Source organism: Centroberyx gerrardi, chromosome 7 (genome assembly GCF_048128805.1).
Source record: "Centroberyx gerrardi isolate f3 chromosome 7, fCenGer3.hap1.cur.20231027, whole genome shotgun sequence".
NCBI lineage: Eukaryota > Metazoa > Chordata > Actinopteri > Beryciformes > Berycidae > Centroberyx > Centroberyx gerrardi.
Window position 1 is genome coordinate 28500720 of NC_136003.1, and position 20082 is coordinate 28520801.

The following is a 20082-nucleotide window of genomic DNA, read 5'->3' on the forward strand; positions in this document are numbered from 1 at the left end:
ATGATATGCGGTTATGTCTGGTGATTTTGTGTAGGAGATTGATAAAATTTACACAAAATGTGATATAAAAAGAACTGTTCTGAATGTGGTGAACATGTTGGGCAATCCCAAGACCCATCACAAGGCCAAAAAACTACAGACTCTTGGAAAACTCAGTCTTTCAACTCCTCCCTCAGAGTGTCAGACACTCTTGAGTCAACAGACTCAATAGACTGGACCTTCGACTTATTTTACATCTGTCAGCAGCTTAATAACCCCATAATTTATAACTTATGTTTTAAACTGTGCAATACTGATTCTGGTAATAATTTTTGTGCAATAATTTAAAACAAAGGGGAAGGAAAAAAGCAGGAGTGAAAGGCCCAGGTCAGGAATTTCCTCCAACTCCTCCTCCCCTACACCCACCCACAAATTTCTTATTTTTCTTATTTCTATATTACTGTTGTTATATATTGTAGTATAATGCACATACTTTACATATTTTTATTTGCACATATTTTTATAATGCACATACTTTACATATTTTTATTTTATTGTAGTATAATGCACATATTTTTATATTTATTTTCTTATTTTCTTATTTCTATTTTTCTTATAATTTCTCTATGCCTATATATATTTCTGTGAGCAACTGCAACGAAACCCAATTTCCCCTTGGGGATCAATAAAGTATTTCTGATTCTGATTCTGATTCTGATTCTTTCAGTGTTTTGTTTTTGGCTTTTATTAGACAGTTCAAAGTTTAGAAAGACAGGGAGAGAGAGGGGGATGACATGCAACTAAGGTCCTGGGCCGGATTCAAACCTTGGGCATCATGCTTACATGGTACACGCCGTGGACCACTGAGCCCATCAGTCTTTCAGTGTTCAGGTGTTTTAGGGTGGAGTTTTCCTTTAACAGGTGAGTTGACCAGTCGGCCAATCTCCCCAAAACTTGGTGTATTCCTTTAAAGCCGTGGAACTATGCAGCATGCTCAACTCAAACATAATATGAACTCGAGCCAGCGAGCCTCATAGCCAGCTAGGTTATATTTAATAAAAGATGACAAAACCAGGGACAAATCTGTGATCTGAATCATCTTGATTTTATAGTTTATTACAGCAAATCAAAATCTAATTTGTAGCTCAACACATATCAACAAGTTGGTGTGAGCAGATTGTTTCTAAAATGTATTATTTCATTATTTCACATCATCCGGCAGCATCACATCTATGGAGAAATGAAGCATCCATGTGAAGGTGCATTTAGCAAAACCACTTGATGTACATAAACCCCAGAAAAGCAACAGCAGTAATTAAATAGAAGCAGAAGTAGATGTTGTCTATGCGTCTTGCCAGTCTCTTCCAGTACCCAGCCTTTCTCGTCCCTTGCTGCGTTTTAGTAGAAAACCACATGTGATGAAAAGCCTTCACTTCCTCCAGGATCTGTCTCAGCTGGCTGCGGTCGCTCGGCCACTCCGCGCCCGAGTTCTCCTCCTCGGTCCTCTCAAGGCAGCTGTCAGGGTTTCCGACCGGCTCTGAAGGTAAAATATGATGTTTAGAGGGAATTTCAAATCTCACATTGCGATCACGGACCAGTCTGAAATCAAAAATTGGAGTCGGAGAAGAGCAAGAACTCTTCAAGCATTTTGCAAGTATATTAGCCTATAAAAAATAAGGTTTTATTATTTAAGTATGCCATTGATAATTGAAATGGATCTGAATTATGTGTTAGTAGATGGTATGTGAGACTCCATATGTTATAAATTTGGTATAACACAACTAGGGTTTGACCAATATTGTTTTTTGAAGGTTGATACAGTTGCCAAGATTTTTTGGGATTGAAGCTACCTATAGACAATTTTTTTCCCAATATTCAGTATCTTTATATTTTATAATTTTCATGCCAAAAGTCCCCCAAATACAATTATTCAGTGTTTCCCCCAGAGCTTTATTCTTGTCAGCCTCTTCATTGAAACCCAGGATACTACTACTACTGCTGCTAATAATAATAATAATAATAATAATGTGTTTTATTACCAACCCGTAGGCTATCAAATAATAAATTAAGTCTATTTTTCACACTGTAAAATAATTACATAGTTGTTGTGTTATTATGCTGCTTTCAGTCAAATCCTGTTTACTATAAAAATAGCAAATTCCATCATTGCTTAAAATGTGAGATATGAGTCACTCAACACTCACACACACATTTTATATTACAATGTTATGATAAGCTGTCAAAGTCCCATCAAGTCCTGTGTTTTTATTTGCTTAATTTGCCGCCTACCCAAAATGTCACAAATGAAATAAATAATACTTTACAAATATGAACAATATAAAGTGTCATCATTATTAAATTGAATCTTCAGAAGTAAAACTAGTGATAAAACTTGTGAAATGCCGATTGACGGCTGCTTTTTGAACTGTTTTGAAAGTGCAGAACGTCTGAAAGCATCAAACTGACTGCACTCTGACCGCTTTTCCACAGTGCAAACAGACCAATTAGGCATCAACCTCGGTTAGTTTGAACGAGTGAGGAAGGCAGCAGGATGGACACTTTACCTCTTCTATTTTCTGTATTACCATTTCTTAGAGCTTCTGCACCTCCAATCAGTTAGAAAAGACTCAGAAACTCAGAACAGAGAATGAAGCCGCTGTTCTATGTTTCATGTTTGCTATTTTCACATAAATATGCCTCATCAAACTGGCTGAAAGAGATAAACATAACAGACAAAACTATCTCAGGCCTCATGGAGCCAGAAGTAATCTAAAACTAATGAACTTGTGTTTTAACTCAATGATTGATTACTTTTCCTGGACAAGTAATCAATCCATATTACACTCTTGGAGTCGTTCACACTCCACCGTCTGACACTGACATGAAAGTTGCCTAAACTCTTTAGTCACATGTGAAACATCCCTTGTTCTCATTCATCACAAAATAAATATAAAATTTGCCCAGAACACATATTTTTCACATATTTAAATGCCTTTTAAAACCATTCAAAAAAGCTTGTAGCAGTGAAAACAAATACGTAGCATCTGCATTCAGTTGTATTATGTCTTTAAATATTGTGGGGTTAGAATAACTAGCTAAAACAACTATGATGAAGTCAGGTCTGTGTAACCTTAATTGTTTTTAATTTTAAGTTTAGTGTTTCATTGCAACATTGATTCAAAAACTGACAGATGGAGGTTGGGTGCTGAAAGAGAAATAATATGTCCGGTAACAACACACAGGACGAAGGAGGAGCTTTGCAGTTGTAGTAACTGGTCAGTAACTGGAGGATCGGTGGTTCAATCCCCAGACTGTCCGCTCTGAAAGAGTTAAGAGTGTGAGCTGACATGACTGAGGAGACAAGCTGCTCCCAGTGAGGGGAGGCGAGTCAGACGACACATCACAGGCATGAGGGATGACTCTGCCAACGTGTCTGTGGGCAAGTTACTCAACATTAACAGGACCATCCATTATGTGCTGTGTAAGTAAATTATTAAGTGCTTGTGTGAGGTCAGAGTGTGCAGTCGAGCGGATGCTTTATGCAGATTGTAGTTTTAGTTCTACAAACGTTTCTCTGAGGCAGAAATAATCTCATTGGTTGAGTTAAACCTCAGTGGGCGGAGCTATATCAGACAAAATGCAACTTCCTGCAGCGGGGGAGGGGCGGGTTCCACTCTTTAGCATTTCGCTAGTGGAACCCAGTGAAACCATTAGCATTATGTCATAGCAAGACAACAATCGCTTTTTCATCAATGAAAATACGATTTTGAATGAACAGGGTGAGAACTTTGTATTTAAATGGCGCAGTTAAATAAATCTTTACTTGCTGATAGCTTATACATCCAGTTACTGTGCACAATATCCAGCAATCCAAAGCACAGTGAAAGAGTGTCCCACATTTCAATACAGTATTTGATTTTTACAGTAATTTTCCACCAGCTTTTTGCCTCCAATGCACCAATGTATTTTATCATTGCAATCAGCTAAATTACTGCAAGCCTGAAATTTGAACTGCATTAACTTAATGCATTAACAGGCTACCGATAGATAACTGTACAATTTACCCTAAAAATGTTCACAGCTTAAAGAGAGACCATTAAGGCCTAGTGTGCGTTAACAATGCGTTTACATCCCCTAATGTTATCGCTTCACCTTGTTGGCATCCAGTATCTTGCTTTGCATCAGTGCCGGTCTTAGAGGAGGCCTTCCCATCCTCATCAACACAACCGTCCAAATCCACCAGGAAGCTCACCACCATGGTCTCCAGCAGGCTCAGACCCGTCAGTATAAAGATTGCAATGCAGAGAAGAGCTGGAACAAATGCACAAATCACATTCATGTTAAAAACAAAAGAGCAAAGACATATTACAGCATAGCGTTTTCTGCAGCCTCTCACCTATCAGCGGCAGGTTTTTGGATGTGGAGGGCAGGATGTCTTGAAAAATCAGCAGTAAGACAGAGATGGAGAGCAGGATGGTCACTTTGAAGCCTAGTTTCTCTCCTCTGGCCTCGCTGATGAAGAAGGACGCCAAATCCAGGATCAGGAAGAAAATGATCGGCACCACAAGATTCATGATGTACAGCAGAGGTGTCCGTTTTAGTGTGATCTGGCGGGTGAGGAGGGACAGTGAGTTGTGTTTCAGTTGTGTTTTCAAGTCAAAATTATGAAATTGAATGAATTCTAACTGTAACAACAATGTGATAGCCTACCATGTATATTAGGTGCTGGTAGACAAGATATTCTGTAGGATATATGGCGTTTGTTACGTTTATGCTCACAAATTCCCATTCTCCCTGCAATGTCATGGCCTTTTTTACAAATGTATTCATGTCCTTGGTGCTTGCGTAGGTACTGAGCTCTATTTCTGTCACTGCAGTAATGAATGAAAAAAAAAACAATTAGAACAGTGTATTATGTATTCAGAGGGTTGAGTGTGTGTGTGTGTGTGTGTGTGTGTAATGAATCATGCATACTGGTATGCGCTATAGATTGGAAGGTAACGGGGCAAGTTTGGGTGTCAAAGGGAAACTTATAGAGATCCATGTTGCAGGTGGTAGTCGGCCGATAAATGTCAAGAATTTGACTTTCACCCGTAGAAAACGTCATGGCATACGGGGCGTTTGGAGCACCAGAGTAATAAATGCTACAAAAGAGAAAACAGAAAAATGATGTCAAAGTTTTGACCGCTGTTGAACTGTTTCTGTAACTACTGCAGTTTCAGAAAATATACAAAACAATCATCAAAAACAACTATAAATAGTTACTTAATACATTTTTATACCGGCTGTGCCAAGTACACCAAGCACAAAATTGACAAAAAAATAAAATAAACAGCCATTTTCTCAAATTGACATTCCCTGTATGCAAAATACTTTTTTTTTTCAACTTAACTTGTTGATATGGCCACCAAATTTAACCTGCCGCTTCTTTATTTTTTGTCATTACTTTTGTATAGGGTATTTTATGTGGAAAAAAAAGCCCAAAAAACTGAGATTTTTGACATATAAGAACTTTTTTCTCCACTGAGAAAAATGTTTTCTAACTGATATGCAAATTTGTGTATTTCTCATGAAACATTAGCTAATATGAATATGTTAATAACAAAATGAAAGTCAAAACGTGTTTGTATTTGTGTCCATATTCAACATATAAAATTTCATTCTGATAGGTTGAAAGGAATGTTTTTCTCCTACAGCACCTCTTATATTCCTGAGTCCATTTTCAGGATGAGCGCAAGTACATTAAAGTTTTACATAAAGGTACAGTGTTAATGTCTATGAAAACACACACACACACACACACACACACACACTAGGTGAAGCATACAGAGATGAATAATACTCACTTGTCAGCGATGACTATATCTGGTTTCCAAAGCTTTTCTCTTGGAACTGTAAAATAATACATCCCACAAAAGGCACTGGGGTCCCATTTTAAAAACTTGTTATCCCACATCTAGACATAAACAGAGAAAATACATAGTTCATCATGATCGTTGCTGTTACCATCAGTAAATCTCTCACAGAGAGTTTGACAGATAAGCATGTTGACATTTGAGCCACTGATTAAATAAATTCAATTTCCCTCAGATGATGGTGGATGTGACGGTGAAACACTTGAACCCTTTAAAAAAAAATTTTAAAAAAATCACCTATACTTAAACGCATTTATCAAATAACCATACATACAACTGAAAGGGTGATGAAGGTGGTTAAAGTTTGAGACTTCTCATCCTGCAGAGAAACACAAATGATTAAATTAGTATCGGTGAGTGTTTTAACACATAGCAGACATACACTACTGGAGTAATTGAAAGGAAAAACAGAGGCATGCAGTAACACTCACCACGTCCAGGATCCCCATCAGAAACATGTCCACCTTCACCTGTGTGGTTTGATTCCAGTGCGACACCGGCCGCATTTCTGCGAGTTCAGTATTTCTCCCGTCCAGTTTCAGGTATTTGAGCAGACTTCTATACGAGCAATCGCCCTCTGTGTCGCTGCTGATGCCACCTGCTACGGGAACAGAGATCTTACCATTTTTATGTTCGGACGTTAATCATTTTGGAGCGCCCTACATTCAGATAAAAGCACTGCCAAAAACACCCACCGCAGAACAGGTGAATGAGTGATAAAAAAAATTGTGTTCTTCTATATGTCAGGTCAGTAGAATAAACTTTGATGAAGAGGCATGGGCAGTAGAAAATGGGATTCGACCAAAATGGGTTTTTGAAGGCTGATACCAATATTTTTAGATTGAAGCTGACGGTAGCCGAGCCATTTTCATGCCAATAAAGAAATAAAAAGACTACAAGTATTCTGTTTCCCTTAGAATTTTATTCTTTTCCAGGGTGCAAAAGCCTCTCAAACAGCATTGAGACCATCGTGTGACACTAAAACTCTGTTTAAACTCAGGATAATCACAACAACAACAATAACATATTCATGCATAGACATACTTGTATGGAATCTGATCAAAATGTTGCATCAGATGAATGTCTTCCCATAGACAACCAGTGTAGTGTTTATCATCAAATCTACAATAAATATGTAATCAAACAAGCTGCATCATATCCTTCATGTCAGAGGTGGACGACACCGACTGACCGATATTCGATTTTTGTTTAAAAAAGGTCAATATCGGCCTGATATATGACCAAACTGATATAAACCGCCAAGAAAAGCGTGAACTCACCCAGCAGCGTCAGAGAGAGCAGCCACAGAGCGAGCATGGCCGTGCTGAGGATGAGGAGAAGGTCCAGACGAATGAACTGAAGTGGCCTGGGTTGTTGGTCATTTATTGCCATCGCACAATGAGCTGACAGGTTGTATTTGTTCGGGGGGGCGGGCAGCTCCACCTCCTCCCATAACCTTCCAGCTCAGTGATAAAGGAGGAAGAGCTGTGATGATGATTCTGGTCGTTTCCACACCGACAGAGTCTTCATCGTCAAGAACTGGCAGGGATTGTTTGTCGTTACGACGGTTAAGACTACAATGAGTGTAACAGTTAAATGAGCTTTAATGTGTAGATCGCAAAAGTTATAAGCAACCAAACATCAAAAATCAGGAGGTCAAAGGTCACAGGAGCCACAGTGCCGTTTCTATATTCCTGTGACCAGGGAACATAAGAGAGAGTGCGAGGAAATAGAATAAGAGCCAAGGAGGGAGATAGAAGGGATTTTTATATACTTTTCTATATGAATACACCTCCAGTATGATCAATACACACTACACTGACGAGACGAAGAAGAAGAAGACGAAGACGAGATTCTCTGCCCTTTTCCCAAGTAACCATTTCTAGCTCTAGTTGTAAATGCAAGCCTCAGTCATCTACCAATTACAATTGAGCAAATAAGCATTTACTAATAAGACCAAACACAGATAAACTGATAAATTGATAAAGACACATAAGCACGTAAGAGAAAGCTTGTTCCCTCTCCAAAAGCAACAAAATCATAGTGAAGTGTCCACTTAGGAAAACCACTCGTGCCACATGTACACCGTAAATCCAATGACAGTGAAGAAATAGAGCCAAAAATAAATGATGTCAATCGTTTTTGCCACATTCGCACAATAACCAGGTTTCTTCGGTTTGAAGTGACAGGGGAACAACTTCACATTTGCGTTGCTGTTCTTCGGTTGGTTTTCCATCTTTTCCGAGCCGAGCTCAGCATCTGTCACCAGGCCTGAGAAGGAGACACTAGGCCTTAGAACCAGAACAGTATAAAGTGTTCATGTTTTGGGTTTGTATTTGTTGGCATATAATGATACTTAATAACTTAATACTTAATTAGTTATAGTTTCAAAACTGAGACCACATTTTCCATAAAGCCCCTGTTGCTAAGAGGATGTTGCTACCTCCTCTCCCTGGTGTCGCTCGGTTTATTTTGATAAGAGCCGATAACAGCCATTCATAAGAGCCAATATGCATTGAGAACCGGGTAAACTAACGTGAAGTTGAAACTATGCAGTTAGAATAGTGGAACTGGAATAAAACTGTGTATGAAACGGTAAAATGGTTCCTGTATTGTGCCGTAAAGCAATTTAGCAGATTTCCTGGTGGTTCACAATGTGAAATGCAGTGTAGAGGCGGGTAGATGCTGCCAATCTTCTCTGTGATGGTCTCATTTGTTTACAGTCTCAAAATGAATGTGGTAATGATATATTGATGTTAAAATGCTACATGCAGCACCTTCATACACAATTGCATGGCGTAATTTCACCTTTTGGGCGGCCAGGATCTTCGCATTCCTCCGCAACCTTTGGCGTCTCCACACAGACGGCTTTCTGAAACGCGTTAACGTCCTTTTCAAACCAACCCTCCAAATCCACCACGAAGCCCACCGCCATGGTCACCAGCAGGCTCAGACCCGCCAGTGCAAAGATTACAATGCAGAGAAGCGCTGGAACAAATGCACATAAAGAATCACATAAAACAGTTCATGTTTAAGACAAAAAAGCAAAGACTGTGCAGTAATGCTTAAGCGCATATTACAGCAGCGTAGCGTTTTCTGCAGCCTCTCACCTATCAGCGGCAGGCTTGTGGCTGAGGAGGGCAGGATGTCTTGAAGGATCAGCAGTAAGACAGAGATGGAGAGCAGGATGGTCACTTTGAAGCCTAGTTTCTCTCCTCTGGCCTCGCTGATGAAGAAGGACACCAAATCCAGGATCAGCAAAAAACTTATTGGTATCACAAGGTTTATGACGTACAGCAGTGGTTTCCTCCTCAGAGTGATCTATAGGCAAGAAAGATTAAAAAAAGAGGGAATGATGCACGGTATAAAAAAAAACACTGAATTTATTGCATGAGGATAGTTTCGCCTGATGCTGAGACAAAAAGAAATGAGCTTAAAGGTGCGACATGTAGCATTTTGAAACATCAATATATCATTGTCAAATTAATTGTGATTTGCGTAGAATGTAGCGGCTGCCAGTCCTCTCAGTGACGGTCTTGTTTGTTTACAGTAATTTAACTAATGTCGCAAAATGAATGTGGTAATGATTCATTGATGTTAATTGATGCTACACATGTAGCACCTTTAAAGCGTGCCTCAAACTTGGCTTTCCCCAAAAGCTCACTTTGTATTTGAGCTGATCCCAGACCGTTGCACCGATGCAGTACTTCTCCACAGTCCTGTTAATGCCCACGAAGTCCCACTCTCCCAGTGATGTGATGACTTCTCTGGAGTAGTAGTTCATTTGACTGTGGTCAAAATATGTCCGAAGTTCTACTTCGTCGTCTGAAATTAAAGTTAGTATGTTTCACATTTAGTGAATTTTAAGGTGTGTGTGTGTGTGTGTGTGTGTGTGTGTGTGTGTGTGTGTGTGTGTGTGTGTGTGTGTGTGTGTGTGTGTGTGTGTACCTTTGTTTAAGACAGACTGAAAGGTGATGTAGCATGTCTGGGTGTCAAAGGGAAACTTATAGAGATCCATCTCGCAGGTGGTGGTCAGTTGGTATCGATCGACCACTTGAACCAATCCATAACTAAGCAGAAGGGCGTATTGGTTATATCTGGAAGGACCGGAGTTCGAGATGCTAAAGACGGGAAAAGACACAAGCATGAAAAATTGAGTCTGTTTACAACAAATGGAGCTTAGTTTACCCACGGCTTTCAAACTGCTAATGCATCGGCCCACTGACCCTTCCTTCCATCACTCACAGACATAAAGGACATTTTGCTTGGAACAAACAGACCTTGTTCCGTACTGCTCACCTAACTAAACAGAGCAGTTTGACCAAGGCAAATAAACATACATAAAAGCTCTAGGATACGGTTCTAGCCATTGTTTTGCCTGAAAAAGAAAAATGAAATATGATTACATGCTGTCATCAGTCTGTCCTCAGATTGAATCTACTAACAAACTTTAGGGAGGAGATGAATACAGGCAGCAGCAGGCGGCATGGTTTCATGTCGGTGGTAAAGCAAATTATTCTGTTTTTACAGCATAAGGATTATTATGGAGTCTTAGTTCTGCAAACATCTTGTGTTAATGCATGAGTTCATTTGGCGGCTGGATGAAAGTTACTGCTCATGTTGCTACTGCATGAGCAATTGTAGTCAAGTCTGATGAAGCTAACAGTATGCCAATAGAACCACATCTTTACCAACTTTAATAAGCAAAACAACTGCGAAACAAAACAATATTCACACATAAAAGTGGAGCAGCTGATACTCACTCCTGAAGAACAATGACATCTGGCAGCCAGAGCTTTTCCCTTTGAACGTAAATCCGTCTATTTCCACAGAAGTCTTTGGGCTCCCATTGCAAGAAGTCATTGTACCAGGACTGTAGGTGAAGACAGTTACTGTAATTTACTCAGATCAGGATCAAACCGTTCATAAAGTGATGGAATAACAGACTATTGTAGGTTAATCTGCTGTATAATTTATTTTCCCACCACATCTGCTGTATGTTTTGGAGGAATTTCACTTAAAAACCACTTACTATTGCAACTGTGACAAAGCAGCTGAACGTTTGTGTCTTCTCATTCTGCAGAAAGTCAAACATCAATTACTTCACATAGGAAATTAAAGTGCTGTCATAGCTTTGGAGTGAACAATACACAAGTAGTTATTATATCTCATGGAAATAGTCACAATTAAAATATTGTGATCAGGATGAAGTGGAGAGTAAAGCCAGCTGCACTCAGTTTACTCACATTGTTATTTGCAGAATTGAGTTTGCCCAGCTGTTAAGGCTGACATTAATCTTTATGACAGAGTGCACACTATCGTAAATAGTAATGATGTAAGTTACATGAAAATAGTAAGGTTTGACCAATATGAGAATACCAATACTGGTATTTCTGTACTGAAGTTGCCCATAACCTTTATTTTCTGCCAATATTCAATATTTTTAAATTTCACCATTTTACTCAGTTTTTCCCAAATAACTGTATTCTTTTAGCTGAAGGGAAACTCTGGGATACATTAGGTGTTTAAATAAAGAATGTATTATTGTTTTTAGTAATTTAACAATTAAATGAATAAATAACATGCAAAGAAAATATTTTTTTCAGTGCAGTTTTTCTGCAGCTGTGGTCAGAGAGGAACCTCCATCATATCAGCAGTGGGCGACACTGACTGGCTGATGTTTGATTTTTAATAAAAGGCCAATATCAACCTGATTATCAGCAAACCAAAATATCACTATTACTATAGAAGATTGGATTTTTTTTAGGGAGAAAAAGCAAAGATTAATGCTTTAGAATTTTTCTTCATATTGATGGTTGTTAGCCTTATTTATTACTTGCACTATGCATTTTAATTATTTATTCTCTCTTCTTATACACTTTATTTTTTTATTTGTTTTTTTTATTCATCTCATGTTGTATTTCTTGTCTGTCTTATATACCTTGTGTAAAGCACTTTGAATTGCTTTTGTGTACAAAATGTGCCATATAAATAAACTTGCCTGGCCTTATGATGATCACCAAAAAGAGGATTGTTTTCCCACCTTCATATTTAACACCACATCGACTTTCACTTTTACTGTCAATCAAATCATCCCACATGAGTTCCCATCCTCATCCTCACTCTGCACTCTCTGAACGGCGAGCTCAACACCGCTCCAGCCACATGAAGCTGGAAGGACCCTTCACTTACCATTTCCAGGACCCTGTTCAGGAGCATGTCCACCGTCACTAATGACTTTTGGGTGAAATTCTTCACAGGCCGCAGCTCTGCCAGTGCGGCACTTTTCTTCTCCAGGTTGAGGTGAGAGAGCAGGGCGTGATATGAGCAGTTACTCCGCTCGGTCCTGCAGACAACACCTGATATACAATACAAGGCCCTGCATGAGTCAGCCTGCATACACAGTACATGGATGGAACATGCAATTTCTAATATTTTAAAGGATAATACCGGTGTTTTTTTTTTTAAGTTTGTGCCATTGGTCTATGCTGCCCCTATCCTTTTACATTATTTCTGGTTTCTGCACACAGTCAGCATTGTTGGAGATATCATATTCATTCTTGTACAGTATGAAAAATGACTTCCACAGAGCGACAGAATCCATCACAGTAAACATGAACATTTGGTTTTGTCAAGAGTTTCTGTTTTCTCCTCATTTCATCGAGTGTTTTCATCTCAGCGCTACGTTTTGTTCCGCTCTGCTTCCTGCCAATCAGCTGACACCCGCAGGAAGACATGGAAATGCGAGTCTCCTCCAGGAAATAATCCCTCAGAAAAATCTCAAGCCTCATAAACTTTACTGTCACATCCACGTCTTTTTATTTAGCGGCGTCTTTGTTAGACGGACGGCACAGCGGTGTAATTTCAAGCTAGGTTTGACAACGTAAAGTTTGTATTTTAAAAATGAGTACATGTTAAAAAAAATCGAATTACATACGGCATGCATTACAAAATGATTGGGGGAAATGTAAACTAGACGTAGACAGCGATAAATGGGCTATAACTCTGAATGACACCGGTATTCTCTGAAGATGAATTTTAATATGAAGGAAGGAAGGAAAGTAAGAGCATATAAGAATCCCGACTCACCCATCAGAGTCAGAGCAGAGAGGAGCCACACGATGCTCATTTTTGCGCCGGGGTCCTGACACATAGTGGCTAGATGTAAGGTCTGTGTGTTATTTATGTGTATTGCAGGAGGTAAAAACCAATCAAAAGACTAGCTGTATTTCTTCCGTGAGGTCACGCATTCTTCAACCCACGACCCGCATTTTAGTAATTAGGATCATCACTGAGCGGCGAGCTGTGTATTGGCTTCATGTTACTGCGCACACATCTGACAGGCCTTTATCTCTCCTACTGAATAGACATCATTATCCCTTCAGCTGAGTCAATAGTCCCATTTCCTAACCCGCTGTATTTGGTGTACAGTGTTTAATATGCTTGTCTTTGTGTATTAAACAATACCGAGAGGCTTCAGGTAACCGCTGTAGAGACAAGAATAGGCATTCGTGTCTGGGTGTTTATTTATGGACTGTAGAGTTGCACTGGTCATGACACTGAGTCAACATGGTGTAATGAGTACAAGTAATGTAGCGGTAAATAAACAGGTGCGTGAACTATGACCTCCAGTTGGTGATCATCATAGAGCAAACCACGAACATGAACACAAATCAAAGATATTTTCAGAAAAGCATTAATTTATTCTTTTTTTTTGCTTAAAAGACCCCATCCTCATATAACTTACATTAGTTTGACCGTTACTTAGTATGATGCAGGGTTTGGGCCATTCATGAACTGAATTGAGAATACATGGTAAAGTCCAATTCAATTCCTAGAGTTGGAATTGGAATTGGAATTGGAATTGGAATTGGAATTGGAATGTCACCCAGCTGTAAGGAAACAGAATCCATGAAATTCCACTTCTAAGAGAGTTTGTCTCAACTCGCTAAACATTATGAATCAAATAAAAGACAGTTAAACAAATCAAATACATCCAATCATAATGTATGGATTACGATTACATGTTCTGCATCAAATACCACCTGAAAGGTTCCTTTAACATTTTATCATATTCAGTATTGATAATATATAACACTACCTGTAATCTCAAATGTGTGGCAAGAAAAAACAAAAAAACATGGAATTTCATTGAATTAAATTCAATTTGGCAACTTCTTGAAATTCCAATTCTGTTTCCTGTAGGGTTTTTTTTTTTTTTTTTCTCAAATTCCAATTCCAGTTCCTCAGTTGAATTGGATTTGATGAGTTCATTCATGAATTGACCCCAGCCCTGGTATGATGCGTATTTGTTTATTTATGTTACACAGATTTATGCCAGCCTAAGCAGGTGGGTAAACTCTAAACTACAAACAAAAAGGTGGGTAAAGTGAGTTTAGGTGGAGCTTCCCCTTCACTACATCCTGATTACTAACAACGTACTGAACTACAAGAAAGACAACATGCTCCTCATAAGGAAGTTTAGGGAACCAACACCATCAATGCATGCACTGGCACAAGTAGATCACAGATATATACACATCATCTAAGAATCAATATGAAATTGAGTGTACTCAAAAATCCACACTTTATACATGTATGCCAGAAATACTACATTGACAAGAACATACATGACAAAGAACACGGTGTCTATGATTCTGGCCGCTCTTCCACAGCGTCCAGGCTTTTTCTTGTCTTGCTCCACACTGTTAGCAGAGAACCAGCCCTGACGAGCCGCCTTCACTTCCTCCAGGATCTGTGTCAGCAGGACGGGGTCAAAGGGCGACTCCAGACGCAGGTAGTCCTTCTCAGGCTTTTCCTCACCTTTCCCTGCCTCTCCATGGGGCTCTGGGTGAAAGAAAGGGCTTAATTTATGCAGAAATATTGGGAATGTAGGGATGTGAAGCGTTTTTGGAACCAGAGCTGGCGTGCCCATTCGCCCGGACAGTCTTCCATCTTTAGATCTGTCTCAATCCCCAAAAATCAATCTTGCTATCTGGCCTAACTGCTAAGAAAACACAGGAAACCATCAGTTACACTCACAAGATCTCAACGGATTAAAGTGGTAATCAGCAAGATTCTTGTTTTTTTGTTTTTTTTTGTCTCCATCTTTGGTTCTAAGTGCTCATTACTATGGTGTTTTTTTTTTCCGTCTATATCTTTGTTGCTAAGCGCATTGCTGTGCTGTTTCTGCACTGCACTTCCCAGAGATCACCTGTCAATCAAACAGTGTGGGCGGAGCTTGGATTTTCTGTTGATGCAGTTTGAGTTTCTGTAGGTGGCGCTCTTTTCTTTGTCTGTTCAGCCATGTTGGCGATCGCTGCTCTTGCTAACTACCCGGTTCTTCCTCGATTTATTTCAAACAAACCGGAAACGTAAAACACATTACGTCCTACGGAAAAAAGGAAGATCGCTTTATGCCACAAAACAGGAAGAGGGCGCTGTTCTTCCAGAGCAAACAGAGCTAAAACTTTCAGAGTTTCTGGCAACGGCAGATGGTGGAAGGAGTGAAAGGCAGATGGAAAAATCACTTCCAACATGTTTAGCGTTTTTAGTAAAGCCAAAGACACCAGGTAGTGAGGGGGAGGGGGGGAAGGAAGCAGCAGGGTTTATGGGAAATGTGGTCTTAATTTTGAGAAACACTAGCACTAACAATACCACTGCCATGAGATGGAGGCTACCAGTCATCTCCGCCATGGTCTCACTTGTTTACAGTAATTCAACCAAGGTATCACAATTAATTTGACAATGATATACTGATGTTTAAAAATGCTACGCATAGCACCTTTAAAATGTCAATAAATAATTATTACGAAAAAAAAGAGACAAGCAGAAAATTTACCTTTGTGACAGCTGGCTTCTACCTGAGTCTCCACACGGGCGTGGGCGGAGCTTTGAGCCTCGTCACCATAGTAATTATCGAGGTCGATGAGGAAGCTCACCAGCATGGCCTCCAGCAAGCTGATCAGCACCAGGCTGAAGATTGTAATGCAGTATATAGCTAGAAAAAGGGTGCAGACAGTGACACTGCTGGTCAGGGAAATGTTGTTGGCACTAATGAAGAGAATGCTGGACACTAGTATCGCTGCTTAAAGGAATAGTTCACCCAAAAATTTCAAAACCGGTCATTTTGTACTCATCCTCATGCCAGTACAAGTGTGTGTTTTGTCTTCTTGACAAATTACCAGGAGTTCTCCAGGCTCACTGCCGGAGAAGAAAACTCTTCCAAACAATTGCAGAACTCCTGGTAAGTTCTATGAAGAAAAAAACATACAATCCCGATTTTGTACTGGAATGAGGATGAGTACATAATGACCTAATTAAAATTTTTGGGTGAACTATTCTTTTAACCTCTGGTCTAGTCCTGCCTGAGGAATGTACGTGAGCTCTCACCTATATTTGGTAGCTTGTCTTCAGTGGAGGGCAGCATGTCTTGAAGAATCAGCAGTAAGACGGAGATGGACAGCAGTAGGGTCACTTTGAAGCTCAGCTTTTCCCCCCTGGCCTCGTTGATGAAGAAGGACGCCACATCCAGGATCAGGAAATAGAAGAGGGGTATTATGAAGTTCATGAGATATAGCATTGGTCTTCTTACTATGGTAGCCTGTGAGGAAATGGTTAAATTGATGGAAGACATAAGAAATGTGAAGATCTTAGGGGGTCAACTTTCAGATTTTTTTTTTTTGTTCATATGTTTCTTTACCTCATATGTAAGCTTGTAAGTCTGATTCATGGTGGGAAGTTTAATTTCAATAATGGCAATGCTAAAGAGTTCCCATTCCCCTTGTGTGACCATGTAACTCTCAGAGAGCTCGGTAAGGACAGAGCCATTGGAGAATGATCCTAGCGCTATTCTTCCAACTGTGCAGATGATGGGGGAAAAAACAAACATATTATTTAACAATTAAATTATTCATGGGTAGATATAATTTGGGTGACATGCGTGCACCTCGTCCAGTGTAATTTACCTCTGTCGGTCATGGATAAAAAGGTGATATTACACATTTGAGTATCAAAGGGGAAGTTGATGAGATCCATCTGGCAGGTGGTGGTCAGCCGCTGAATTTCATTTGTAACCACCGTTCCATCCTGATACACAGTGGCATATGGACTCTTTTTAATAGCCCCAGTATCAGAAACACTGACGGGGCAAAGAAGACTTTAATAGTAAACAGAGGGACTAAACGCTACACTATAAGACACACAGTTACACACAGTTACACGCATGTACGTTATTGAGGGTACGTAGAGAAAAAGTTCTACACATTATGTTGTGAATAATCTTTTCAAAAGATCCAGTGCAGTTCAACTCAGTCAGGAAAAGTCTGATGTTGATTTCTAACACAATAAGCATCATTGTTTTCAGTTTTTGATGGTTAGATGGTACAAAGCTTGTTGACTGGCTGAGAGCCGAACCTTCCACTGCAGACAGTATTTCTCTCTTTGGGGAACAAATATCCAGTGTTGGAACTTCGCAATCCAACAATGGAGGCACAGAGATTTTGGCTAGTTTGGAAAGTAGCTGGCTGGCTATAGAGCGGTCCAGCGACAACGTTTTTTTGTAGGCCAACGCGGAAGTTAGCTCCACCGTGGTTCGTTAGTCGCTGCCCCACGGTAACTTCAATGGGTTTTTGAGTGTGGTTTTGGAATGATGCCGAAAGTAAGCTCTGTGTTTAACGCAGGCTTGTGATATTCATACATTTTGTTATATGAGATAATTTTGACAAATCAACACTGCTTTTATGCATTTTTAAGCATAATTGTAATCCTAGTAAAAAGCTAACGCTAGGCTAACCTGTGAAAAAAACAACTACAGCAGAGGAGCGTTCCTCCAACGTCACAAACATTCAAAGCTTCAGCTTCAGGCAAGCTAGCAGGCTAGCAAATTCAAAAACCTACAATTTAAAAAACTACAATTGGAAAAAACGATAAATCGGTAAATCTACAATCTACTACAGTTCAGAGGTTTTATGGTGGACTATTCTGAGTAATGACGTGTTATTGTGCGTCAAACCCACTGTAGTTCAGTTTCTAAGACAGTTAGCCATTTGTTAGCAACTTACTTTATTAGGGCGCATAAAACCTTCAAAATTCACAAATAGGATGTTTAGTGGTTTAACCCTAACCCTAACCACAGAACAAAACGTGAAAACTTTCTCTACTCTCAGGCTTTTAACCAAAACCCCATTCAAATTGTAGTCACTTTTCAGCCAAGGGAACCATGGTTCAAAAACGCTAACTCACTTTCGGGTTTTAGACTTTCGGACTCAAAACTGGACCGCTCTATTGTCTGACAGACGATGGGACACCTGATTTATTATGCATACTGTTGACCAATCAGTGCATTCATTAAAACCTGGGTGTAGGTGACATCACATACACCAGGAAGTAGATTGGAATTCTAAATGTGTTTGATTCTGTTGAGTTTTCGATGAGGCCATCGAATTTCCACAATGCTGACAGTTCTAATAATTTGGGTAACTTTACATTAAATTATATAATGAAATTGAGAAATGCAGTTCTCATTGCACTGGACATTTAATAAATTTGTTTGACTTCACCAACAATAGGTCATGCTTTCTCAGACAACAAATAGACTTTTTTTAGATCCAAATTATTACAACAGCTAATACCAGGATTTTTATTAGAGCACAATTATGTGTAAGGATGTTCGTGTTATTTCTGTCACATACATAGAAACGCACTACAACAAATTCTAATAGGAAACTAGTAAAAAGTTAATGGATTTGCGTGAACATGCATATGCACACAAGCACTTTGTATTATGTGAGCTCACCATGCTCAGTCACTCATGCATACATGCACACACATACAAACACACTCTGCAGTGAAAAAGTGAAACAAACATTCAGGGTTAAACTGGAATTATATAGTGAATTGTACATACTCCTCTTGGATAATTATATCTGGGAGCCAGAGCGTCTCTCTCCGAATGGACAGCCTGTCTATTCCACAAAAGTCTGATTGATTCCAAGATAGGAATTCGTTTTTCCAGCCCTGAGCAAAAAAACATTTGGTTTGATGTATTTTTTTGAATGTAAAATTAAAAAAAACATACAAAAAAAAGACATCTCTACAAAGATTTTTAAGTCATGTTGGTGAGAATGTGATGTGATCAACCGCTTTAATAACTATAAATCAAAATGAAGACACTGATTGTGATATTTCTGGTGATGAGATACCACTGATGTCTATTCCCTTTAAACAGATCAAATTTAAATGTAATTTAATCCTATGGCACTTGCAACTTCACTTCAGCTTGTTCACATCTCAGTCTACATAGCAAGTCTTACCACTGTGCTCCAGCAGTGGCTGGTGAAGGTTTGAGACTTCTCATTCTGCAGAAAATCAGCAGTGTTAGTCAAGTTTATTTTATATAGCCCTTTATCACAAGCATGTCTCAGAGGACTTTACAGAGAATGTGTCTAGCTACATCTAACTAAACACAATCAATGGTGAACAAAATTATATTATAGTATATATTATTATATTTATATTTTATTATATTATTATATTAGTCTTAGTATATATTAACAGCCATATACAGTGACAGCAACAAGTGAGTTTACTTAACAAAAATCGGCTAATGACAGCAATGTACTGTGAAATGTACCATTCATACACTATTATAAAGGCACTTACCACTTCTAAGATGCCAAATACTATCAAATCCACGTAAACTAGTGTGGGGGTTGTCCAGTATTTCACAGGCCGCACATTCACAAGCACGTCACTGTTTTTTGTCAGGTTTAGGTGATCCAGAAGACTCAAGTATGAGCAGTCCACCTCCAGACTGCTGCAAACACCAGCTGGGAGGGAGAAAAACAACCTCACAGGCCGACAGAAAACACTGATCAGAGGATGTCACTGCAACGGCTCGTAGGAAAACCTTCAAGAAGCTGATAATGCACAAACCCTAAGACATCTTCGTCATTCCAACATTACTAATCACATTAACCATAATATCACAGTGTATTCTATGATGTTTCAGTCAACCAAAACAGTTCAGTTGCGTTCAACACATTAGTCACTCACCCATCAGAGCGAGAAAAGCTACAGTCCGCAGAACGGACATGGCTGTGTGCGTTTAGGTCCAGCTGAGCAATGCCTTGTGAAGGGCTGCAGGAGCCATATTATAAGCTTCACAAATACACACAAATCATACAAC

General features: G+C 39.3%; 1 protein-coding gene across 1 annotated transcript; it reads right to left on the bottom strand.

The window, feature by feature from the left end:
• Window positions 1-1151: 1151 nt before the first annotated feature.
• LOC139907710 (uncharacterized) lies at window positions 1152-19995 on the bottom strand. The gene is made up of 28 exons (XM_078284527.1): window positions 19950-19995; window positions 19557-19723; window positions 19208-19252; window positions 18802-18911; window positions 16862-17034; window positions 16597-16754; window positions 16287-16497; window positions 15736-15894; window positions 14443-14741; window positions 12984-13038; window positions 12087-12253; window positions 10927-10971; window positions 10658-10767; window positions 9843-10015; window positions 9559-9719; window positions 9005-9215; window positions 8703-8882; window positions 7961-8165; window positions 7351-7468; window positions 7175-7250; window positions 6326-6492; window positions 6169-6213; window positions 5826-5935; window positions 4954-5123; window positions 4690-4850; window positions 4376-4586; window positions 4132-4290; window positions 1152-1516 (listed from the first exon to the last, which is right to left on the bottom strand). Exons 1-28 carry the CDS (start codon window positions 19987-19989, stop codon window positions 1245-1247), a joined length of 4158 nt encoding a protein of 1385 aa, XP_078140653.1. The 5' UTR covers window positions 19990-19995; the 3' UTR covers window positions 1152-1244.
• Window positions 19996-20082: the final 87 nt, after the last annotated feature.

Coding starts and splice junctions, on each gene's coding strand:
- LOC139907710 (XM_078284527.1), bottom strand. CDS start 19,989: ATGTCCGTTCTGCGGACTGTAGCTTTTCTCGCTCTGATGG. Junction 12,254..12,983: donor CTCTGCTCTGACTCTGATGG/GTGAGTCGGGAT, acceptor ATTGTATATCAG/GTGTTGTCTGCAGGACCGAG. Junction 5,936..6,168: donor CCTTCATCACCCTTTCAGTT/GTATGTATGGTT, acceptor GTTTATGTCTAG/ATGTGGGATAACAAGTTTTT.